At 36.5% G+C, this 24,780-nt stretch overlaps 1 protein-coding gene across 2 annotated transcripts; it reads left to right on the top strand.

Annotated features, from left to right (window-relative positions):
- Window positions 1–102: 102 nt before the first annotated feature.
- Window positions 103–22,386, top strand: LOC121725841 (chromosome-associated kinesin KIF4). 2 transcript variants are annotated; one of them, XM_042112953.1, is made up of 22 exons: window positions 103–289; window positions 395–805; window positions 1,066–1,167; window positions 1,387–1,578; window positions 2,351–2,510; window positions 2,703–2,914; window positions 2,997–3,159; window positions 3,260–3,785; window positions 4,179–4,367; window positions 4,464–4,637; window positions 4,839–5,042; window positions 5,189–5,343; window positions 13,167–13,315; window positions 14,485–14,729; window positions 15,244–15,366; window positions 15,932–16,132; window positions 18,064–18,188; window positions 18,937–19,045; window positions 19,430–19,482; window positions 19,560–19,697; window positions 21,151–21,226; window positions 21,409–21,435. In XM_042112953.1, exons 2-21 carry the CDS (start codon window positions 562–564, stop codon window positions 21,224–21,226), a joined length of 3,540 nt encoding a protein of 1,179 aa, XP_041968887.1. In that variant the 5' UTR covers window positions 103–289; window positions 395–561; the 3' UTR covers window positions 21,409–21,435. The 2 variants fall into 2 exon arrangements, with proteins under 2 accessions (XP_041968887.1, XP_041968888.1); XM_042112954.1 differs by lacking the exons at window positions 19,560–19,697; window positions 21,151–21,226 and adding an exon at window positions 22,156–22,386 and having other exon boundaries at window positions 21,409–21,499.
- The last annotated feature ends 2,394 nt before the right edge of the window (window positions 22,387–24,780 follow it).

Below are 24,780 nucleotides of genomic sequence, written 5' to 3'. Positions count from 1 at the left end.
GTATATATTATTAAGTCTATGATCAAAACTTGCTTCAAAAAAAAACATACTGTCTAGTGGGACGGCCGTTGCCATTCAAAAATTTTAAAACCAAAGTTAAAACCGACCGCCTCCACATAGATGTGTATCTCTTTGATGCAAGAAATTGTTTTTCATTACTTTAACAAAGTATACCACAGCGGAGCAGAGGTTAAAATTATTACATACATTTTAAAATACACATTTTTTCTGTACCGATAAGTTTCCTTTGAAATTAGCGAAGAGTTTGTGTGATATTATTTTCAAAAACGTAAGTTCGTTTTCAATTAAATTTGTGGTTAGATTTTATTTGTTCACTGTGTGGAAAAATACGTTTACGTGCTGAATATTATGTAAATAGTGTTTTTATTTTCAGGACTCCAAGAAGGATATAAGTTTAATTAATTATTTGAGTTAACTGGTCATTAACAAAAGGCTGACAAAAAAAGTATTTATCATGTCATTTTGATAACGGTCATGCGGACGACACAAGTATAGTTTTATTTTAATTTATTAAGATCACCGCCACTCAAATTCTGCAAAATGGTCGACGGAGAATCCAATAAAGGTACAATAGATACGGTGCAGGTGGCTTTGAGGATAAGGCCTTTGATGCGACAGGAAGTGGAAAGGGGTTGTGACGAATGTATTGAAGTTATACACGGCGAACATCAAGTCCAAATAAAGGATCTGGCCTTTACCTTCAACTATGTATTTCCACAACACATCACCCAGCAAGAGTTTTATGACACTGCCGTTAAAGGACTTATAGGAAAACTGTTCCAAGGTGAGTCATATGGTTAATTTTTACCCATTGGTAAACTAGAGGAAATATTCTTCCAAGTCTTGTTCAAGACTACCACCTAAATATACAATCTCCCTGGACAACATTTTCTTTTTTCCATAGCACCCAATATTTCTTTAGGCTTGGCTGAGCGATAACATAGCTGCAACATAATGATGACATCAAATCTAGTCTAAAAATCTTGTATATGTCTTGAGTTGTATGTCCACCCAACTTTAAAGACAAAAATAATTCTTTTACAGGGTATAATGTAACCATATTAGCCTATGGTCAAACAGGCTCAGGCAAAACTTATACAATGGGAACTAACTACTCAGGATCTAATGGAGATTTTACTAAATTGGGTAAGGTTTCAAGGCTATTTTGACATTTCATATTATTTTTTACAGCTTTTGCCTAGCCCTTCACATCCAGTCATATCAAAATGTTTTCATGGGTAGGAACTACAGCTGTTGTTTTTAGCTTACAAGGGTTGCAATGGTGGTTAATGTATGGTGGCCTGTTATAAAATGTATGTGTTAATGACTTTTTTTATCCATTTGTAATTATTTGTTATATTTTAGGTGTTATACCCCAAGCTGTTGCAGATATATTTGATTTCATTGAGGCACATGAAGACAAATTCATATTTAAAGTGAATGTATCATTTATGGAACTTTATCAAGAACATTGCTATGATTTGCTGTCTGGCAAGGAGAGAAGCCATAGTATCATAGAAATTAGAGAAGATATCAATAAAGGAGTTATATTGCCAGGTATATTACACAATATTGCTGTGATACTGAGCATGGCACTAGCAGCAGACTATATTCTAATATTTCTAATGTTGCTTTGATCATGAAACAACCTTTGATCTCTAGTGAAATTCAAATTATGAGAATTGTAGGGGTACAATTCTCATAATTTGAATGTCACCACATGGTGTAGACTGTAGGGGTACAGTCTACACCACGTGGTGATCAAATGTGTGTAGGGGCATGTGGAATCTTATGTTAAAGCTTGTGCTTCAAAGTACAAGTAAAGCCAGAGTACCTTAGACAAACTATAATATTATAATTTACATAATTATATAAGTATAAGCTTTTTATTATCCTTCACCTTATTACAATTTTATTCATTTATTTACTGTTTTTTTTTTCTATATATTTTTAATATATAAAAGGGCTACCTATGGCCGTAAAAGCCTCCTCCAAATTTTGCCATATTTTCCTGTCTCAAGCCAGTCTCGTCCATAGGAATCCAGCTACTTCTATGATATTGTCTTTCCACTTTTTGGCTGACCTACCACACCTGGTTTTGTATATAGGGCTCCAGTTAGTCATAGTCTGTGACCATCTTTCATATGGCCTGCCCATTTCCATTTCATGGATAGTATTTGTTTGACAGCATCTCTGGTCTTTGTTTTTTTCCTAATGATTGTGCCTAATGATCTTATCTTTAAGTTTTATACCCATAAAGCTTCTTTCAATGCCCAATTAATATTACAGCTGATTATTATTATTCCATTTACATACATTTTTATTCCAGGCATAACTGAACTCCCGGTTACATCTACAATGGAAACCATGACTGCCCTTGAACGGGGATCCATAGGCCGAGTCACAGGGTCCACAGCAATGAACCAAGCCTCGAGTCGTAGTCATGCAGTTTTCACTATTGTTATTGCAAAAGAAAGTAGGACTGACAAGTAAGTTTCAATCCAAGGTTGCTAATTAATGATCTACCTTTATTCAGCTATTTTACATTAACACAGTTTTGATATAATCAAATAATATCCAGATACTATCAAAGGAGAGCAAAGATAATTCTCATTTCACTGTCAAAGATCAATGAAAAGATTCTTGGAGTAATGACATTTCATGTGAATATCATTTTCTAGGAATATAGCAACAACTTCAAAGTTTCATTTAGTCGATTTAGCGGGTTCTGAACGTATTAAGAAGACAAAGGCGAGTGGCGAGAGACTTCGAGAGGGAGTTAAAATTAACCAAGGGCTGCTGGCTCTAGGTAATGTTATCTCAGCATTGGGAGACGGAACAAACAGAAGTTTTATAAGCTACAGAGATAGTAAACTTACTAGATTATTACAAGGTAATATTTTTGTATTTGACTTCTGTATTGAATAATCATATTATAGTTTGGATGTTAAAATAATACTTTGTGCGCATTTTAGACAGTCTTGGCGGTAACTCTTTAACACTTATGGTGGCCTGTGTAAGCCCAGCCGACTACAACTTGGATGAAACTGTATCAACTCTTCGTTACGCGGACCGGGCGCGACGCATTCGCAATAAACCTATTATCAACCAAGATGCTAAAGCAGCAGAGATTGTCAGGTATGAATTAAAATAATAAAATTTCTACCATTTGTTATTATTTACTTTGCTAATATTGTTGAGTAAAAACATTACTGATGATGTGTATCCATTTTTACAGGTTAAATAATTTAGTCAATGAATTAAGATTGCAATTGGTTGGAAAACTTCCAACAGTTAGTGAGGAGAACAATGAACAGTTGCTAGAAAAGTTAGAAAAAGAGAAATCAAAATATGCTGAACTGTTGAAAAAGCATAAGCAGGTTACGGAGCATCTCAGCAACATGCTCATTGAGAATACTAATCTGTGTGAAAAGGCCCTTCTAGCAGAAGCTGCAAAGGACAAAATTGAAAGAAAATTAAATGAACTAACAGAACAGTGTAATCAGACCATCGAGAATTTGAATACATCTGAGAAATCACAGGATGATGACGGCCAGAAGACCAATGTACTGGATTATTTGAAGCAGATCAAATCTACTCTGGAAGATTTGCAATCCGTTAACATTAAGACGAATGAAGAGTTGATAGATCATGAAATTAAGTTGTCATTTGTGAAGGAAGATGATGAGGACAAGGTTGATGAGGGTGTTGTGATGAATGAGGATCAGGCAGTATTGGAGGAAGAAAAGAGAGCTATGGGACAGGTAAACTACTACTACCACTGCAACCTTAAGCTCAAATCACACCGAAATGGCAGCGCAGCGGCGAGCATTTTCAGTGTCATATGATTTTAAACTTTATCTTCATTATTGTAATACATAGTATCGCTTGAGAAACTTGGAAAGTTTCGCGGCCGCCCGCGACGCCGCGAGCACTCTGACGACTCCTACGCGACGGCGGCGTGCCGCTGCCGTTTTGGTGTGATTTGAGCCTTAACATTCGACAGATATTGTTTGCCACTCGTCGCGTTGAATGCCTACTTTATATTACACCTTGACATTATAATATTATCATGTTCAGCAGAACGCAGTTATATTTGAGTAACCTAATACTCTATACACTCTAATTAATATGTTTATTTTCTGTTAATTTTTTAGGTTGCGCTGAATCAAGAACTACAGGAGCTAAATCGGGCGATGGCTATCAAGGCGTCTGTAGTTCAAGCTATTCTAGCTAACAATAAGGAAATGCTCGAGAGTCATAACAATTTGCGGGAAAATGAGGAGAAAATTGAACAGCTTGAAAAGGAGAAAGATGAGCTAATGCAACAGCTCCGACAGACCAAGGTGATCTCTAAATAAGGAAAACTTCACCAAATGATGAACTTTTTCATTGATGAACATACATATTTTAACATGTTTTTCCTATTACTTTTCTTACAGATAAAAGATCCTTCTCACGACGAACGGCGAAAGAAAGTTTCAATGTTGGAAGCGGAAATAACTGAGCTGAAAAAGAAATGCCAGCAGCAGGCCTCTATCATTAAGACGAAAGAGAAGAATGAGCAAAAGATTGCTTCTTTAAATGCAGAACTGCAAGCAATGAAGGCAACAAAGGTAACATTGATTATTATCATAAAAATATTTTATTTTTTATAGTTAAGAATGTAGGTAAATGAGTAAAATATATTTTTTTAAAGAAGCCTTTTTAAGAATGTGAAGTTGATTCAACCTATAAAAACTGTTCTAACATTATAACTTGTGACTTTTTCTCTACCGAATGTAGAAGTTTGAGTTTAAACTCTTATTAATTTCTAGGTGAAAATCATCAGGCAGATGCGAGAAGAGAGTGAGAAGTTCCGCAAATGGAAGGCGGACAACGAGCGTGCACTGCTGCGGCTGCGCAACGAGGATCGGAAGCGCGCTACTGCTATGGCGAAAATGGAGTCGCTGCACGCCAAGCAACAGACTGTGCTGAAGAGGAAAATGGAGGAGGCAGTCGCTGTTAATAAAAGACTCAAGGTTACAATTTATACTATCTGGCTCATGCAATGGTGCAAATCAAGAGGCTTTAACTTTATTTCATTTAAATTAAGTTAAGTTAATGAGTAAAAGAAAGCATGCAATAAATTGAATCTATTCCTAATTCCAAATTCATCATTTCGCAGGAAGCTCTAGACAGGCAGAAGCATACTGCTATGAAACGGAATGCTAAGGGCAGCGTGAAGGCGGGTGCTATACAGCAGTATGTTGAGCAGGAGCTAGAAGTCCATCTCAGTATTGTTGAGGCAGAGAAATCGCTCGAAGAACTCATGGAGTACAGGTATGAAAAAACTAAATTATTCATTTCTTTTATAAAGTGGCGACACGATGAATGAGGTCAGAGGCTACCAACCTAAGGCTGCGTTTCCACTGAAGCGGAGCGGAGCTTAGCAGTGCCCGAATTGACCAATCGTGCTATTCCAGCGGAATGACAGCGAAGCGGAGCGAAGATTTCGAGCATGGAAATTGGTCAATTCGGCACCGCTAAGCTCCGCTCCGCTTCAGTGGAAACGCAGCCTAAGAGGTCAACAATAAAGTACCAACAATTAAGACTGACAACGCGGGCTGAAGAGGGATAAACATGTCTTAGTTACCCGAGCTTTGAGCGAGCTTGGAAGGACCACATCAGGGTCCATACTCGCGAAGAACTATCGTCACTCAGATCCAATGTTGATTATGATTTAGCTTTGATTGTCTAAATAAAACTCCAACCAAGATCGATATTGCATTGACCAAACTTCAAACTTCTCGATCTTGGATTCAAACAAACCCACGATTGTGCGCAAGTTTAGATGTCGGAAGTACCAAATCCTACTGAGGCAGTGTCGTAATATCTAAAACTCAAAGGTGATTGACATAGTGATCTATCAACGCACAGCTCAAACCACTGGACGGATCGAGCTGAAATTTGGCATGCAGGTAGATGTTATGACATAGGAATTTGCTAAGAAAGGATATTAGGGGATAAAATAGGGGTTGAAAGATTGTATATAATAATACTTCTTAACGCGAGTAAAACCGCGGGGGCATAAGTGTAAAGTAAAGTGTAAAGTGCACATGAACTGTGGACAATTTACTGAATTGTTGATGGCTAATTTCCATAATAGTAGGGGAGGGGAGGGTGCTATAGGTCTACCAGAATCTGATGGCAAATTTTGATGGCAGATTTTAAAAAAATATCCTTGATCATTGGATAAATTTTTATATTTCCATGTTTCACATAAAGAATAAGCCGCTCAAAGGAAAAAAAAGGATCAAAATTCCAATTACCCCGGCATCGCTAGAGTCACTTTAATTTCTCACTTTTTGCATCAGATTCTGGTAGACATATATTTGTTTTTTTTTTTTAATGAAATAAGGGGGCAAACGAGCAAACGGGTCACCTGATGGAAAGCAACTTCCGTCGCCCATGGACACTCGCAGCATCAGAAGAGCTGCAGGTGCGTTGCCGGCCTTTTACGAGGGAATAGGGTAATAGGGGAGGGTAGGGATGGGAAAAAGGGGAGGATCGGGAAGGGAATTGGGCCTCCGGTAGACTCACTCAATCGGCGAAACACAGCGCAATCGCTGTTTCACGCCGGTTTTCTGTGAGAACGTGGTATTTATCCGGTCGAGCCGGCCCATTCGTGCCGAAGCATGGCTCTCCCACGTTGTGTAGTCACTTAAGCGTCATGGAGACCTAGAAGGTTTTTTACATTAGGTAAAATTGATAAAAAAATAATGAGAGCGTTTTTTATTTTAGTGGCGGGTTCAGAAATTGCAGCCAGTTTTCAAAAGAAAATTTATTCAGAAAATTGCTTATTTAGGTAAATGATAATTATATTTCAGACAACAAATCATTTAGTTTAGTGCAAAACAAAATATCTGCGAAGCTTAGTTATGAAAACATGAAGTTTTATCTAATATATAAAATTCTCGTGTCACAGAAAACCGGCGTGAAACAGCGCTTACGATGTGTTTCGCCGAGTGAGTGAGTTTACCCCTCCGGTAAACTATCCCCTACCCTATTCCCTTCCCTACCCTCCCCTATTCCCTTTCCTTCCCATCCCTACCCTCCCCTATTCCCTTTCCTTCCCATCCCTACCCTCCCCTATTACCCTATTCCCTCTTAAAAGGCCGGCAACGCACCTGCAGCTCTTCTGATGCTGCGAGTGTCCATGGGCGACAGAAGTTGCTTTCCATCAGGTGACGCGTTTGCTCGTTTGCCCCCTTATTTCATTAAAAAAAAAAATGTTAGATAGCGTACTCCTCCGAAACGGCTTTACTGATTTTAACTAAATTTTATATGCATATTCAGTGGGTCTGAGAATCGGCTACTGGGTACTTTTTATATAGATAAGTGCATTTGTTGAATAAATAATAGTAAATTATTACAACTCGAGATTGACAGCGACCATTGTTTATGCTACTCTACGGAATAGCGATGGACGTTGCCATGGTGACATACTTATTTAGTCACTTCAATAAAATAATACAGGCAAAATACTTTATATGGCAAAGAAACGTTTGCCAGGACAGGTAGTTTTTTTTATATTCCAGGTTTACCTGACCTTTGAATCATCAGTGCTTTATATGGAAGCTTCTTTGGGGTATTATAAACATCCCCTATCTTAATCTGACCGATCCGACGACATTTCTATATTAAAAATATTTTTTTTTCACCCACCACATGAGAAATCTGATTTCTATAGCATGATAACGAGACACTATATGTTGGAAGCCTATACAAGCTTAATCTGTCACGCTCGAGCTTGTCCCGAAATCTCTCCCCCTCTTCCCCTCCCCAACTATAATGGATATTCATTTAAAAAACAAATATAAGATTTTTAAAAATTTATAACAAACATTGTTTTTGTTGATTCAGCATTTTAATCTATACTAATATTATAAATGCGAAAGTATCTCTGTCTGTCTGTCTGTCTGTCAGTCTCGCTTTCACGCCAAACGCCAAAACTACCGAACCGATTGTAATGAAATTTTGTATACAGATAGTCTAAAGCCTGAGAAAGGACATTTTAACTGTAAGGGTCGTAAATTTGTTCAAAAAATTCATAATAGATGGCGCCGTGCGTCTTCTACATCGCGCTGACGCTTGCTCAAAAGTCTTTCTATAAGAGGTGGTATCATCTTTCATCTAGGTTTCGATTTTTTTCGATTGTTGATCTATTCTACGGTAGGTATTAAATAACTCAGTACTTTATCTGTGCAGGCAGTGACGTAACCTTAAGACCAAATTTCACCAACGACTGTTAAAGTTAATGCTCGAATTAGTATCACGTTAGCTGTTTCGTTTTTCATATGAATGAAAGAGAAGACAGGACATTTTAACAAGCTGTTAACACTAACAGACGTTGGTGAAATTGGGGCTAAACCTATCAATGATAAATAGTTTATGTGATTGGGGGGCTAAATAAGCTTTAAATTTTGGCATAAAATATAAAGTTTAATATAAAAAAATGAAATACTTATTGTGTGCACACTGCACAGCTGTATTGATTTAAGGGGTACCAGGGTTTTTTTTATAAAAGCTTTTGACACCAATTTTGTTGACATCGCGCGCTATAAACTGAAGTCCACGCGGACGAAGTCGCGGGCAACAGCTAGTAAGCAATATTATGTTTCATCGTCAAGATATTCTACATTTGTATATATTTCAATTTCATGTTTTTGATGCATGTCAATCTTTGCTTTTTTTATATCAAAGTCTTCTTTTATCTCAAGGTACTCTTCTTTTATATCGAAGTATTCTTCTTTTTCGTGAAAGTATTCATCTTCATCATATGTTTGATAGTTTTCTTCTTCATCTATTTCAATATTTTCTTCTTTTGTACATGTTTCCATGTTTTCTTCTTTTGATTTATTTTTTAGTATGTCATCAAGATATTCTATGAGTCGTAAACGTCTTTTTGATAAAGTGTACATCCCTTTTTCTCGTTTCTGGCTAATTTCTTTAGCTTTCCTAAGTTGTGACTGCAATTTTGAGATAATGGCGTCATGTTTCTTACACGCACATGAGGCCTCTGTTAAATTTAGTGATTTTTCCTGACTTTGCAGCCTACAGTTAACTTTAGAGGATGATACTTTTTTCTGACTCTGAAACCTAGAATTAACTTTAGAAGATTGTTCTTTTTTCTGGTTTTGCAGCCTAGTGTTAACTTTAGAGGAGGGTTTATCCTAAAAAAAACCAGAAGAAATGGAATTACAAAGTGTATTAGATTAATATTATTAATAAGTGACTTATTTGATCCTTACCATTTTAGAGTTTTCATTTTGTGGTAAAAATAAAGAAGGAAAAACATTTTTCTTCAAACGTCTCCTACTCTCTATATTAGCACTTTTTAGTTTAAAGCAGTCAGAAGTAAAATGCTTTGAGCAAACACGATTGTTTTCGGTTGCATCTTGTTTCCCAATGAGCTGCAACCACTTCTTTTTTTCGGCTTTACATTTTGGAAACCTGGAAATGAAAGTGTATATTATATTAATGATAAAACTTGTTCTCTCAGCTGAGTTACATAAATATAGAAACTTTTGATCTATGGAGGTAATGAAACAAGTTTCAACAAATTGCAGTTGAACAATGTGCTAAAAACTTTCTTCAGACTTGTTGTTTAAATAAAAATTTATAGGTAAGAAGTTATTATCTGTTAGAACTTTTCCAAAACTTAACCTCTGCAAATGTAAACTAGGAACAACTTTTATGCAAAAAATCTTCTACTTGCACTTAAAAACTACTTCATTACTCTGCTTCTTTACATTTAAACAGTTTGTAAAACAGTACATACCGGTGAAAAGTTATTTCTTCTTTACAATCTGATTTTCTCCCAGAATGCGATTTACATTGTTTTACAAAACAGGCCATTTTAATTGCAGTATAAATTATAAATTAATTAGGGAATAAGTTGTGTAGAAATTCATTTGTAAATAATAACATCTGAGTTCTGACTTCTGACGTAGGTAACGGAATTATTTTCAAGAGTTCTTCTTCCTCTTTTTTTTTCTTCTTATATGGCGCTCGGATTTTTAACCATGGCCAGTGTCAAGTAAAATATGGCGGGGAAAAAAATATTTGTAAAAAGTTTACAAAATTTAAAGTCATTTTTCCAGATTATAGTCAAGTCGAAAGTCTAGTAAAAGTCTAAAAAAAGTAGTCAGTAAAGTCAACGAGTCAAGTCATTTGTTTTAGTAAAGTGGTAGACCCTTTACTAAAACTTTCGATGGAGTTTTGGAGGGAACACAAAATGGCACGTTTCTTGAAGTTGTATCACTTGCCCACACTTGTGCACGACATCGAATATTTAATGGTTAATATTCTACCAACATTATACATTAAAAACCGAAATAACACAATTTTAGGAAAATAATACAAAATCACAACGTCACTCTTTCGTATCCCCGGCAAAAAACCTTCTTCCTCTTTTTTGTGGCGTCCCTAGTGACTTAGCTAACCCCGCGTTAGATGACACTAGAAACGCTCACGCTCAAGACCGTAGTTTTTCCCGTTCCACTAGCTTGTGAGCGTCAGTGATAAAAACCCAACTGGAACGGATTATGGATCGTTTTGAGCGTTTTGAGAAAAGTATAAAAAAAGAACTATATTTTTTTTATACATAGGGTACATTGAACTTGGATATTACGATCCTTTTCTTCAAGTCGTAAATAAAAGTAATTTTATTGTTTATAGTTGCATTTATTTTACAAATAAAATACATTATATTTGTTTCGTTTTTAGCATTACTTTTTTTATTTAGGTAATCATATTTTAATATATTTAAACTTTTATTATATTTGAGTTTTCACATTGAATCATACTTTAATAACAAAACCACATACTTTGAATATTGACTATTGTCACAATATGTACATATACGAGGGCTGCTATTTATGTATCCGTAATTAAAAAAAGAAACAAACATATATCATTTAATATGGTTTTATTGCTTTTCAAAATATTCGCCGCGATGATCGACACACTTTTGCATACGCTGGAACCAATTTTCATAGCACTTTTTCCATTCTGATTGAGGTATCTCCAAAACGTGCATTTTGAACGCATCAACAGCCTCTTCGCGGCTCGAAAAACGTTGACCACGTAATTTGTTCTTCGCGTATGGAAATAAAAAGAAATCGTTAGGTGCCAAATCAGGGCTGTACGGCGGATGACCAGTCAATTCGATCTTTTGACCCTCCAAAAACTGAGTTGTTTCAGCTGAGGTGTGACAGCTAGCATTGTCTTGATGTAATATGATTCTGCGTTGTCGGTTGTCCTTTCTTATTTCTTCAAAGACTTCTGGTAAACAAATGGTCGTATACCATTCAGAATTAACCGTTTTACGATTCTCTAATGGCACTGTAGCCACATGTCCATTAATTCCAAAAAAACAGGCGACCATTTGCTTCAAAGTACTTTTTGCACGAGTAACTTTTGTTGGTTTCGGCTCATCTTGGAACACCCACACCGTTGACTGTTGTTTAGTTTCGGGGTCATATGCATAGATCCAAGATTCATCACCTGTGTAGATATTATAAACGGCTTTTGACGTACCACGGTTGTATTTTTTTATCATTTTTTTGCACCAATCGACACGAGCCCGTTTTTGATCGATTGTCAAGTTGTGCGGAATCCAACGCGAACATATTTTTTTTACAGCCAAATGTTCGTGTAATATCTTATGTATGCTCGTCATACTTATGCCTAAGGACGCCTCTATCTCGCGATATGTAACATGACGATCACGCATTATTAGTTCCCGCACAGCATCTATATTTTGTGGGACAACAGCTGTTTTTGGGCGACCTTCTTTATTTTCATCCGTGAGCACAGACCGCCCACGATTAAACTCACTGTACCAGTGATAAACAGTGGTTTTTGATGGTGCTTCATCTCCAAAAGTTGCGGTGAGTTGAATAAAGCACTGTTGTTGATTTAGCCCATGCCGAAAATCGTAGTAAATCATTGCACGAAAATGTTCATGCGTTAAATCCATGGCAAATGAAGACAGGCAATTTTCAAAATGACGCCACAATGGAAAAATAATTGACAGTCACATGAAACAAAATGTATTCTTCAACCAAAGAGTTCTATTTTCAAATGTTGTAATTACTTTTTAAATATTGTTCTTGTAAGTGGCCAGTTCCGGATACATAAATAGCAGCCCTCGTAAACGTTAGGCAACAAATAAATTAAATAACATCATTAAATGTTATTTAATTTATTTAATTAAAATATTATTTGTAATGAAATAATATAAAGTTTTTTTATCAGCTACTCTCTCTTGAAAACTTTCCGAACATGGCTTTCGCGATATAGTTACTATAAAATTAAAAAAAAAAAAACTAGAACGCCCACTTTGACCCATCTTCGTCAAGGGTCGTTTTGAGCGAAAATGATGACGTCATAGCCGCGACCAAAACGACCCCGGTCGCCAAAGGGAACGGCAGAAGGGGATGTTTTGAGCGTTTTGGTCAAAATTAACGTCATCTGGAACGCAGCCTAAATGTCAAATTAGGTCTTCTTATTCTTTTTTTTAAATTATGGCGCTCGGCTTTTTAACTATGGCCATGTGTGAAGTAAAATATGGCGGGAAAACAATGTTCTCAATTATTTTATCATCGTTTTACTATATCGTATGTCTAAAGTCTAGTCTAAGTCTAAGTAAAAGTCAAAAGTCGAAGCAGTCAAGGAGTCAACTGTCAAGTCGGTCAATTCAGTAAAGTGGTACTCTTTACTGAAACTTTCGACGGAGTTTTGGAGGGAACACAAAAAAGCACGTTTCCTGAAGTTACAGCATTTGCGTACACTTGTGCACGATTACGAATATATTGAATATTAATATTTTACCAATATCACACATAAAAAATCCAGTTAACACAATTTTAGGAAAATAATACAAAAACACAACAGCATTCTTTCACATTTCAGGCAAAATTTCTTCCGTTAAACCGTGTGTGTGTTTCACAAAATATCAGAGGCAAAAACCCATAAGAGTAAAAGAGGAAAATTACTTTGCTTCATTGCAAGGTTGTGTTAGTTTTGGAGTCCAAAGTCAATTGGTTACAATTGACTTTGGATAATTTCTAATCTATTCAATTTAATAAATTTCTCAGGGCGTGGATAACAGAACAAATAGAGAGTCTACGAAACAGTACCGACAGCGAAGCGAATCAGAAAAAAATAGCCGAATTGGAAGATGATCTTGCTTTGAGGAAGGCTCAAATATCAGACCTGCAACAGAAGATACTGACAGCTGACCAAGGTTGTTATTTAAAAATTGTTTTATGGGTGAGGCCGCCAATTTTTGCTGATTTGGCACTGAATTATTGCGTTGGTAGCGTATGTACTTCTACTATAAGAAAAAGTGTCTACGATACTCTACATACTAAAATGGTAGCGAATTTTGATTTCTATGCTATCGTAGCGTTAAGAAATTCAAACTTATCTCTGTAAATAATACACAATGTGGTTTGTATTATAGTCCCAAACATGGCGCTTTTGACTACTCACATAATGCATTGATAGTTTTATGTGAAACAGTAATACTTACATTTGTGTCACAAAACACTTCCTTTGAAAAAACTGTACACAGCCCGTCTGAGGTTCAGATGTGAACAGTCGAAAAATGGTGGATATTCCGAGATTTTTCATAAAGTACATAAAAACTCAGCATTATGCCACCTCCCTATTTTACCATAATAATAAATGGGTAATATTGGTGACGTTTAAAACGTGGGGTAGAATAATTGATGTTTCTAACGATTCATTTGATTTTAAAAAGTTTATAAAGAAAGTTATCTTAAAATACTATAAAAATTAGGTGAGGTAATAGCCATTTAATAGGTAAGTAAGTATTCATAATAATTAACATATCCGATTTATCTTCAAATCTGTCATACTTACTGCTACAGCGACAGTTGAAGTGCACCTCTTCCATGGCGGATGGCATATTTTAAGATATTTTCTTACCTTTTTTATGTTTAATTGTAAATATATTTTTAGACTACAATTTGAAACGAAATAATTTTAATGCATTCTTGAGTGCTTTACTTTCTTTGTTAGAATCAGTTTTCTAACATAAGATAAACACAATCATTTTTAACACACCGAGAGCGGAGAAAAAATATCACCAAATCAGCAAAAATTGGCGGCCTCACCTTATGCTAGAATATTTTAGGGACTATGCAATATGCGGAGTCTATTAATATGTTTGCAGTTTGCACTTAGTTAATTAATATGGTTTGTGAAAAGTGGTTCATTAATTCAAGACTAACTGCTGCACTCAGAGACATTATTGATGATTAAACTTCATTATGAATATTGAAGAGTTTGTCTGATAATGTATGGAACTTTATATCTTCATTTAATTACAGTTAACTAATTTATATTAGTGAGTGCGGCAGTCAGACTTATTTTTACTATATTTTATAGAAAACAAAGCAAGAACGCAATGGGACAACATCCAGTCGATGTTGGAAGCTAAGGTAGCTCTCAAGTGCCTATTCGAGTTTCTCGTGGACGCCAAGAGGGAGCTGCAGAACCAAAGTGAGAAGGGCTACCAGGCGCGATATGAGGAGCTCAAGGAATCATACGACAGGGTCATGTTGGAGTTTGAGAGTAACAAAACTGAGTTTGAAGAACGTCTCGCCGCTATCAAGCTGCAGAATGAACAGAAGGTATAAAATATTTTGTATGTAAAGGTTGGAACATAAATATTGTTTAATTTAATTTCTCTTACGACTCATCTAGGAAAGGTATCTATTGATGAGATTTGATTGGGCGACACTATTTGTATGAAATCATATGGGCCAAGCCCGGATACGGATCTACGCGCCAAAAACATCAGTACTGTGGAATGTCGCGACGCTCTGCTATCTGTGTAGTATCGCTTAGTACCGTCTTACCTTTTAAATTTTTTTAACTGACATTCGTATGCATGGCACATTCGTATAAATAGTCAGTACTCAAGATGCATCTCGGTCTCAAGACGCGATTCGGCTCTATGATTGGTCTATTTATACCGGTCTTAGTGTCGAAAGTCGAAACTGACTTGATACATCCGTATTTTCGAAACTGATTTGACACACCCGTAATTTTAAAACTGACGTGAGGTACACGTACAAAAGTGACGTGACACTTATTCAAGAAAGTGTCGAGACACTTATTAACGAGACTGCGGTAACATTTCAGCTGAGCGCTCTAGTGGCGCTGCAACGCGGCGTGGTGAGCGGCGACCGCGGCTCGGCGTGCAAGCAGCTGCACACCGTCATACAGGGCCAGCAGGACCGACTTGACCAGCTCGAGCAGGAGAATGTAAGTATATTCACTAGATGTGCCGTCAGATAAATAGCGGACTTACGTTATTTGGTCATGTAATCAATGTTAGTTGTGTTCTGTCTGGCTGAGCAACATAAACCAACTAAATTACATGGGCACGCGTCTACATGAATCAATTTCACCATTGCATATAATATCTTCGGGATAAATACAAATTTCTTTGACAGTACTCTAATCTTCATACCAAATTCATCAAAATTGGTTTAACAGTTTAGACGTGAAGATAACAAGAGACAGATGCTTAGACACACTTTTGTGTTTTTATTATATGGATGAAAACATAATATTATAAAAATGCGAGCACAGATTTTTTCTAGCGTAGACTCACAGCAGTATTGAGTTTATTAAATGTCATATTGAATCTTTACACGAGACTTACAGGCTTAGGGCCTGTTTCACCGCTTCCTGATAAGGCTATCTACCACTTAATTTGACAGATGGAGTATGAAAAAACCTGTCAAATAACCCTATCGGGCACCTTATCAGGAAGCGGTGAAACAGGCCATTAGCTAAATAACGCCATACCATTTAACACTTTCAGAAAAAACTAACAGACGAACTAGAAGAATTAAGGAACGCCAACAAGAAAACGAAGAAGCGATCTAAGAAAGAGAAAGATAATGACGGAGAAGCTAAAAAGAAAATGGAGTATATTGAACCCACAGACGAGGAGGAGGATGAATTTGAGGACAAGGATAAGGACCCCGACTGGAGAGGAACACCGCTGTTCAAGAGGATACATGTAAATACACTCACCCCTACGAATAATAGAAAATAAGGATACATAACTCCCCTACTTCAATTCTCAAGGTTTTTTTCGCACACTAAAATAATATGGCAATAGCTACGAAAAATTACATTCAAATTGACAAAATAAAGCCGTTGACATTGTCACTTCTATAATTAAACAAAATTATTGCATGTATTCACGTCTCTTTTTAACTTCCAAAAAACGAGGAGGTTATATGTTCGGCTGTGTTTTTTTTTTTGCATAAAGTATATATTCAGGTCATATTTTGTAGAATCGGAACAAATTTTTTGACACAGTTACTCTTCCTTAGTTTTTTATTATTCATAAAAATAATCGTTTTCGCTTTAGAGAATGTTATTATTCAAATATTCTAGATTTTTTAAAAACAAATATTCGAATATTTATAATATGTATTGTCCTTCCCTCATTTTTATAAGCGTTTAGGGTCGGTTTATATGTGTCCGACAAACGCGCGGTTTGGCGGCTACGCCGTGAGATCACAAGTATGTGAATGAAAGCGCGACCGCTAGTTATTTAACTCTTTATTTCTCAAGTGCAAGTTAATATAGTTATTTGTTTTTTTTTTCTGATAAAATACATGTTTATAATGAAAAATGTAAGTGAAACAAAAATCAAAAGCCCGTTTTTCGGATTGCGTACCGAAAGGGTAAAAACGGGACCCTATTACCAGTCTGTAACTGAAAAGTATATTATAAATTATAGTTATTGGCTTTAGAACATTAGTTTAGTAGTAAAATTTAGTAATAAAATCTCAGTGGTAGAAAAAAATAATTGAATTGTTGTCACTTACAGGTGACATTGGGAATTGAAGAGTTAAATAAATCGTCATGTTCTCTTGTTTTTGATCTCGCGGTGAAACGGCCAAAACGCGCATTCGCGCGGAAGCATGTCAATCCAGCCGTAAGTGGAACTGACAAGCTAAACGAGCTATTTTGTTAAAATATTTTTTATTGATAATCATAATAGAAGCGTATCACGAAATCTATATAAAATTTTGCCAGTGTATGTTGTGTAATTAGTATTTAGGCTAATTAAATAACACAACAATAGAACAACAAGTGTTCTTACGGCTTGTGTTCGATTTGGTAATTAAATAAGAATGATATTTAGAGTGTATCTACTTATAATATTTTTTGGGCCTTTGACCTACTACTTAAAAATATACTTATAATATTATGGTATGTCCATGATAAAAAAAAAAACTTTGCTTTTTTCAAAGAGTTATGGTTATATCGAGCATGATAACTATTTTTCAGCCTTATAAAAGTTATTTTAGTGCTATCGCCAAAAGAGTTACAGGCTAGAATTCTATACAAGAAAAACATACATTACATTACACCCTAAAATATTATTACTTTGCTTTGTTACACCCTGTACCTGTCATGCATGTCATTACCCGCGCGGATCTGTAGCCACTGGCCATCCTATCATTTCAAACATGATTTTCTTGCATATTGTGACCCGCATGTGGACAAGATTGGCGCACGAGTGACAACACGCATGTATAGGTGTACCAAAATCTGATGGTAATTTTTGACAGAAGATTTAAAAAAAATATTCTTGATCATTGGATAATTTTTATATTCGCATGTTTCACACACAGAATCAGCCGCTATAAAAAAATATTAAAATGTTTTATTGCAATTACCCCGGTATTGCTAGAGTCAATTTATTTTCTCATTTTTTGCCATCAGATTCTGGTAGACCTATCCTATATATAATATTATATTGAATGTACTGTAACTTCTTGGTAAAAATTCATGTTTCACAGTAATTAATAATTATATACTCTTTTCATGCATGCATTAATAAAAGTGGAAGAAGTGCATGATAAGTGTATATTATTACAACACGCGTGACAGGAAAAGCGCCCTTTATCCTACTCTGTGTTTCCCTTCCAGGCGCAGCGGTCGCGGCTAACGATGAACTTCACAGCGGAGAATGCTGCGGACACGACGCGCGCGACAAAACGCGGCAGCGACGGCGCGACGCACTGCACGTGCCGCGGCAGCTGCAGCACCAAAATGTATTATATTATTATATTATAATTTATAATCTATACTTGTATTATAAAGCTTCAGTTTGTTTAAACGCGCTAATCCCAGGAAGTACTGGACCGAGTTTTATAGTTTTTGGAACAGATATCGAGTAGACAGGGCAGGACAAAAGCTACTTTTTGCGGGTAAATGTACGGTTCTCGTAGAATTATTTATTTACGTGGGCGGAGCTGCGCGAAACGTCTGGTTTAATAATAATAACATCTGTTTATTTCAATTAACAACATTTTTACACACAAGAAGTTGCATATTTTAACAAGATGACCCATGAACTTCGTATCAACTACCTCATTTTTCTCAAGTCTCACCTGAACCTATTAAGACTTCCACCAATATTTCAAGACTAAAATTTGGCAAATCGGCTCAGCCGTCCTCGACTTGTAGTGTAATGCTAAGTACTCACATACGGTTTTGCTCGATCGAGCAATATCCTCGAGCAAAATCCGCGGCTCGGGATTTCGTCCACACATTCAGCATTGCTCGATAGTTTTATTCTAAATCGATATATTTAATTCCATCGAGCCGGCTCGATGCGAGCCTTCGAGCTGTGAGTTTTGCGGTCCACACAGTAATTATTACTCGATTTGAAGTAAAACTATCGAGCAAAACCGTATATGAGTACTTAGCATAAAGTATTACAAAATAATATGAATTTCTTTTTTATTTATAATAGATAGATATCATAGTAAAACAATATTATTTTATGAATGTTAACAGGTGCGGGTGCGTAAAGGCGGAGCGCGGGTGCGGTACCGGCTGCCGCTGCACGAGCGGGCTGTGCCGCAACCGCCGCGCCTCCTCCGATACTGACGATAAGGAGAACAACGTTAGTGCATTAATTTTCCCGCAATACTCTTAAAGACATAATATATTTGTTGATTCCTTCGGCTTAGGCCAACTATCTTACGAGAATATCGTATGTGCTTATTTGCCATACGGCAACTCGGCATACGGACACTAAAAAAATCACGTCCCAGGCACAGTATTTGAAGAGTGGATACTTTACTCGAATAGTACTCGTCTACAATGGATACAAAGTCCTCGTTTAAACAAAAAAACAAAAGTGTTTTTAATATAGAACATCATCACAACACAACCCTCCTAGCGTACCCACCAAATTTAATCCGTCCAGCGAAATGTTAATAAAAATCCATCGTGTTGAATTTTATATTCCAAAATGACTATTTATTGAAAATTATTTTACTTCCAGCCATCATCCAGTACTGAGTTAGACGCCACGCCTCCGTCGTACTTCGATAAAAGGTAACTTCATTCAATTAAATAGTAAGATCTGAATATTTAAAAGTATACTGAATTAAAACTTACGAAAACATATTCAGGTTTGAATCATCACAGGAACTGACTGAAAAGCCTAAAACTTTAGAAGAGAATAAACTACCCGATATAAACGCTACCCAGTCGCCGCGACTCTTGCGACCGATCGTCAGTAACAGTGGCGAGAAGACGAATAAGTGGATGTTAGCTCTCTTACTATATAACACTTGCGTCGCCCCCATGTCTTCGTACTGCGCCAATAACATACTTCAGTACGGGATTGACGTGGCCAAGTATAACGTCATGACCACCGTGCTCAGAAATCTGATGCGAGAGGTTAAACCAAATGATTACAGTTTGCGGACTATGCCCTTACTAATGTAGTTTATTTTGGCTATTCGCGTTGAGATAGCAGTGAAATACATACTTCCATACTAATAATATAAATGCGAAAGTGTGTCTGTCTGTCACGTCCAAACCGCTGAACTGATTTTGCTGAAATTTGGTATGGAGATACTATCAGTCCCGGGAAAGAACATAGGATACTTTTTATTCCGGAAAAAAATACGGTTTCCGCGTGATAGACAAATCTTGGCGCAACGGAGTTACGGGCGTTATCTAGTCAGCTTATAAAATATACTTTTATACAGTAACGCATAAGCTTTGTATAATATTATAATATATCTATACTAATATTATAAATGCAAAAGTGTGTCTGTCTGTCCGTCTGTCTGTCTGTCTGTCTGTCTGTCTGTCTGTCTGTCTGTTACCTCTTCACGCCCAAACCGTTGAACCGATTTTGCTGAAATTTGGCATGAAGCTACTTTGAGTTCCGGGAAAGGACATAGGACACTTTTTGTCTTAGAAAAATGTACTATAATCGAGTTTTGGCGCAACGGAGTTGCGGGCGTTATCTAGTCAGCTTTTATAATATACCTTTATACAGTAACGGATAAGCTTTGTATAATATTATAATATATCTATACTAATATTATAAATGCAAAAGTGTGTCTGTCTGTCCGTCTGTCCGTCTGTCTGTCTGTCTGTCTGTCTGTCTGTCTGTCTGTCTGTTACCTCTTCACGCCCAAACCGTTGAACCGATTTTGCTGAAATTTGGCATGAAGCTACTTTGAGTTCCGGGAAAGGACATAAGACACTTTTTGTCTTAGAAAAATGTACTATAATCGAGTTTTGGCGCAACGGAGTTGCGGGCGTCATCTAGTGCAAAATATCTGTAGACCTGAATAGTGTCCGTTAATATGATGTGACCGTGTATTTCTTACAAGCTGAGTCTACAGCTGCTATACTCAACCTGCGGCCCGCCGGCACTTTATCAGTGGCCCGCGTGAAGTTAAACCCTTTTGAAATTCACGCCCACCGGTAAAATAAAGCGAAGTCGTCGTGAAAGTCGTGAAAATTTTGCCACTATTCAATCGCAAATTTTAAAGTACGTTATTTTTTTAACCGTGGTTGCGGTCCGCGAAAAAGCCAAAAACGTGTTTGTGGCCCGTATAAAAAAAAGGTTGAATACTACTGGTCTACAGATATTTTATCCGGGTAACTAAAAGTAAATAATGGAAGCCATTTTGACATATGTACGCATGATTCACTGCTTTCTTAACGCGAATAGACTATGATCACCTTGTTCTGTTTAAGGCCTAACGAAAAGTACAGTTTTTACAAAAATTTGTCTGGGATTTGGCACATATTCAAAAGGCGCAAGACGTTATAAGTGAGTGCATGGTACCGCAACAAATTTATTGTATTTTGAGTAGAAATAACATGACACAGTTTTAGAAAGTAGGCATTAGATAAGAGAAGAGTTGGTAGTTGTATTCGCAACATGTGAATTAGAAAATAATATTATATTAAAATTCCATGTTTATATTTATGGAATTCTGTTTTTATTTTCAGAGATCACCTTGATGCCACATACGTAAAGAAAAAGAAGAGTTATTTTTTTCCAAATGACGCCAACAATGATGACGTCAAAACTGCCGTAAAGGTATGACATTACAGAACTATTGCAATTGCCTATTTATATACATTTTATACATAGAAAGAGGATAAAATATATTTTATACAGAAACAGTGCAACGGAGCAAATACTGGCTCGTTAGAGTCTGATATATAAAATTGATCTTTTTAAGAGACAAAGTCAAATGTTTTCCTTTGGAAATGTAAGATGTCACAACCATGTTGCAATTAATGCGATAACCGCTAGTACATTTTCTACACATTTTGCGCTACGCAAACATGTCATTGAGATAAAAGTAACGCCTGGCTTTGCTGAGCAATGACATTGTAGTGGAATTTCTCCTATTTTGCTTTGTTTGTGTACTAACATCTCTGTGACGACCTCTGTGGCTCAGTTGGTGGGCTGTTGGTAGCTCAAGCTGGGGGTCGCGGGTTCGAATCCCGTCGACGGAACAAAAAGTTTTCAAAAAGTTCCTGGGTCATGGAAGTGTATTAAATATGTGTATCATATAATGAAAATCTTAAATATATGTATAGTATAAGAGTATTAAATATATTTCCGTTGTCTGGCACCCGTAACACAAGTCCTTCAAGTACTTACCACGGGGCCAGACTGACGTGGTGTGAAGCGTCCATAGATATATTATAGATATGTATATTATAATATATTTTTCTCTTTTTCAGACTGAGTAAAAGACTAACCCGGTTCGAAATTATGATTTTAATGAAGCAAGCCTTTATTTATATTTTTTAACAACGGACAATGTATTGACGAGTCGAGTGAATTAGAAGTTACAAACTTTTAATGTGATAAGAATTCTGAAATAATGTTTGTGTTTAAGTTTTGTGATGCGCCTCCATGATGCATTATGTAAAATTTAATGGAGTCTCATAATAAAATTATATTTATTTAAATGCGTTTTTTATTGTCCAACCACTTAATTCTAAAAAAGGTTGCGTGCACTTTAAAGCCGACCTTTTTATAAAATATGTAATGAAATTTTAAAACACTTATTTTTAACTTAGGTGTCGTAAATATGTCACTAATAAAACCTTTTTTTCCTATACTAAAGGTGCTTCCCTCACCGCGAGCATTCACGTGTAATGTTACATTTTAGATTCGAATTTGAGCATTACATTACAATACTACCTCCCTGACTGACGAGCATTCGCGTGTAATGTAACATTATAGATTCGACTTTGAGCATTCCATAGCAAGCTGACTTCACCGTCACGTAGCATTGATGTTACAAGTTGTATCAAGATATTATTACACATTGTGTCATTACAAGGTGCGCATTGTAAAGCTGCGTTTCCACCAGAGATGTGTTGCGAGGAATGTGTTTTTAAGATCCAATAGTTCAATCGCTGGGCTGAGCGATGTCATGGCAAGCTCACGCCAATCAAGCGATTCTGTTGGTTCTCGAAAACACATTCCTGGAAACGCAGCCTAATGCACGGTTCTCCTCCCTCACTGGTGTATTGCTCGACTCTGTAACGTTACATTACAAGCACCGTAATAATCTCAAATTTTGTGTGTGTCTATAAATTCATTTAAGGGCCTGTTTCACCAATTTCTGATAAAGTGCCTAATAGGATATTCACAACTTTTTTGACAGATTCTCCCTCAGAACAGGAAATTACTTCTAAAATCTGTGGATTCTCCGTACTTGATCAAGTTAATTGGTTGATAGCCTTATCAGGAAGTGTTAAAACAAGCCCTAATCTACCTCTATATGAGAATGCAATAGTTACATTTATCGGGTACACACTGTGAAATCTCTTATCCCTAAATAAGATTTCTTTGAAGTTCTGGCTCGGGAAATGACACAGATTTTAGGAATTATTTTAATAAGTATGCGTATGTTTATCGTAATGTGCATAAACATAAAGTACAAAAATATCCATACCTACTAATATTATACTTACTAAGTGCGAAGTCTGTATTTCATTCAGGCTTCAGACTTAATTGATTTGGATAAAATTGGGAATATCTTTTGACATTCCCAATTCTATCCAAATCTAGGAAGGCGCGGTCCGAAGGGGGGGGGGGGGGGGCACAGGGGACATGACCCCCCCCCCCAAATCTGGGACAGATGGATAAATCTCAAAATCTTGCCAAATAATAAAAGGAAATTTCTAGCTATCCCATAGCAGCGACTTTTTTTTTTATTGTAGTGACTAAACTGTACTCGGTGAAACGAGGCGGTAGTGGTCATTGACTTTTAAGTCTAGGCGCTAAATGAAAAATGCTCGCACTGTATTTAGAACGTTTAAGAATAAAATTGACTTCTTATAAAGACACAAATTATTACAGATTAATCGGAAAACCTCTTGGTAACTCTGGGAATGATAATCTTCAACTTTTTATGAGTTCGAAGTGACTTCATATTCAGATCACATAAGGGCGATATTGCATACTGCAAGATACGATATCGCCCTTAGACTGGGAACATCTGGCGCTTCATTGTCAATCGCGGATTCTATAGAAAATGGCAAGTTTCTTAACAGGGAGACATTAATGACCGCCACTGTCATTAATGTCTCCCTGACCCTCCTCTGACCGCCATAGCATCAATAGCTATTGATAAAAATATGATAATGTATTGATTGTATAATCGGGAATCCCTTATCGCAATAGTCGAAGGTCGTTGATTCATCGGCAGTTGGCAGGCAGCGGTTACACCTTGACCGACATCACGGGTCCTAATGGCTGGTTGCTGCCAGACGTCATCGGACGGTTTATGACTCAAAAAGAAAGCTCAAACACCCCTACCATGGAACAGTTTAATGCAAGTCGAATGCTGATTACATCTCGATTCGAGATGAATCGCATTCGAGATTCCGCGATCACGAACTTGTAACGTTTTCGACACTGTAAAGCTTCGCCTCGGGGTACAGACTGGTAGAGGCATATCTAAATGCAAAAAACTCCATTAGCTATCTACCAACATGAGATAGCTGAATAATTCACTGTGTTATATCAACTCATGTTAAAATGTAATGTTGAAGTGAAGTAAGGATTAGTGCTTTTTTATAGGAAAAGCTTTTAAACTCAGGTCACGGTTACCGACACTATAAAAGTATAATAAAACACAATTCTCGGCAACATAAAATTTGCTCCTATTAAAATATGTTGTGTTAACTGTTAAGTTTTAATTAAAGCTTTAGTAGCAAGTCCAATAATTGTTAACTAAACTTTACCTTTAGTACTAAAACTTTGATTAACACTCAAAAATATAATTGTGTAGGAAGTCATATTATGTATCTTATGAAATCGCATCAATCTCTTCGACTTTATCCGTTAAA

Source organism: Aricia agestis, chromosome 4 (assembly GCF_905147365.1).
Source record: "Aricia agestis chromosome 4, ilAriAges1.1, whole genome shotgun sequence".
NCBI lineage: Eukaryota > Metazoa > Arthropoda > Insecta > Lepidoptera > Lycaenidae > Aricia > Aricia agestis.
Note: the sequence above shows the minus strand (reverse complement) of the source record. Positions and strands in the feature narration are given on the sequence as shown.

Excerpts from the sequence above, each read along its gene's own strand:
- LOC121725841 (XM_042112953.1), top strand. The coding sequence starts at position 562 with ATGGTCGACGGAGAATCCAATAAAGGTACAATAGATACGGTGCAGGTG. Across the intron at positions 2,915-2,996 it reads ACTTACTAGATTATTACAAG|ACAGTCTTGGCGGTAACTCT; the intron begins GTAATATTTTTG and ends TGCGCATTTTAG. Across the intron at positions 3,786-4,178 it reads AAAAGAGAGCTATGGGACAG|GTTGCGCTGAATCAAGAACT; the intron begins GTAAACTACTAC and ends TTAATTTTTTAG.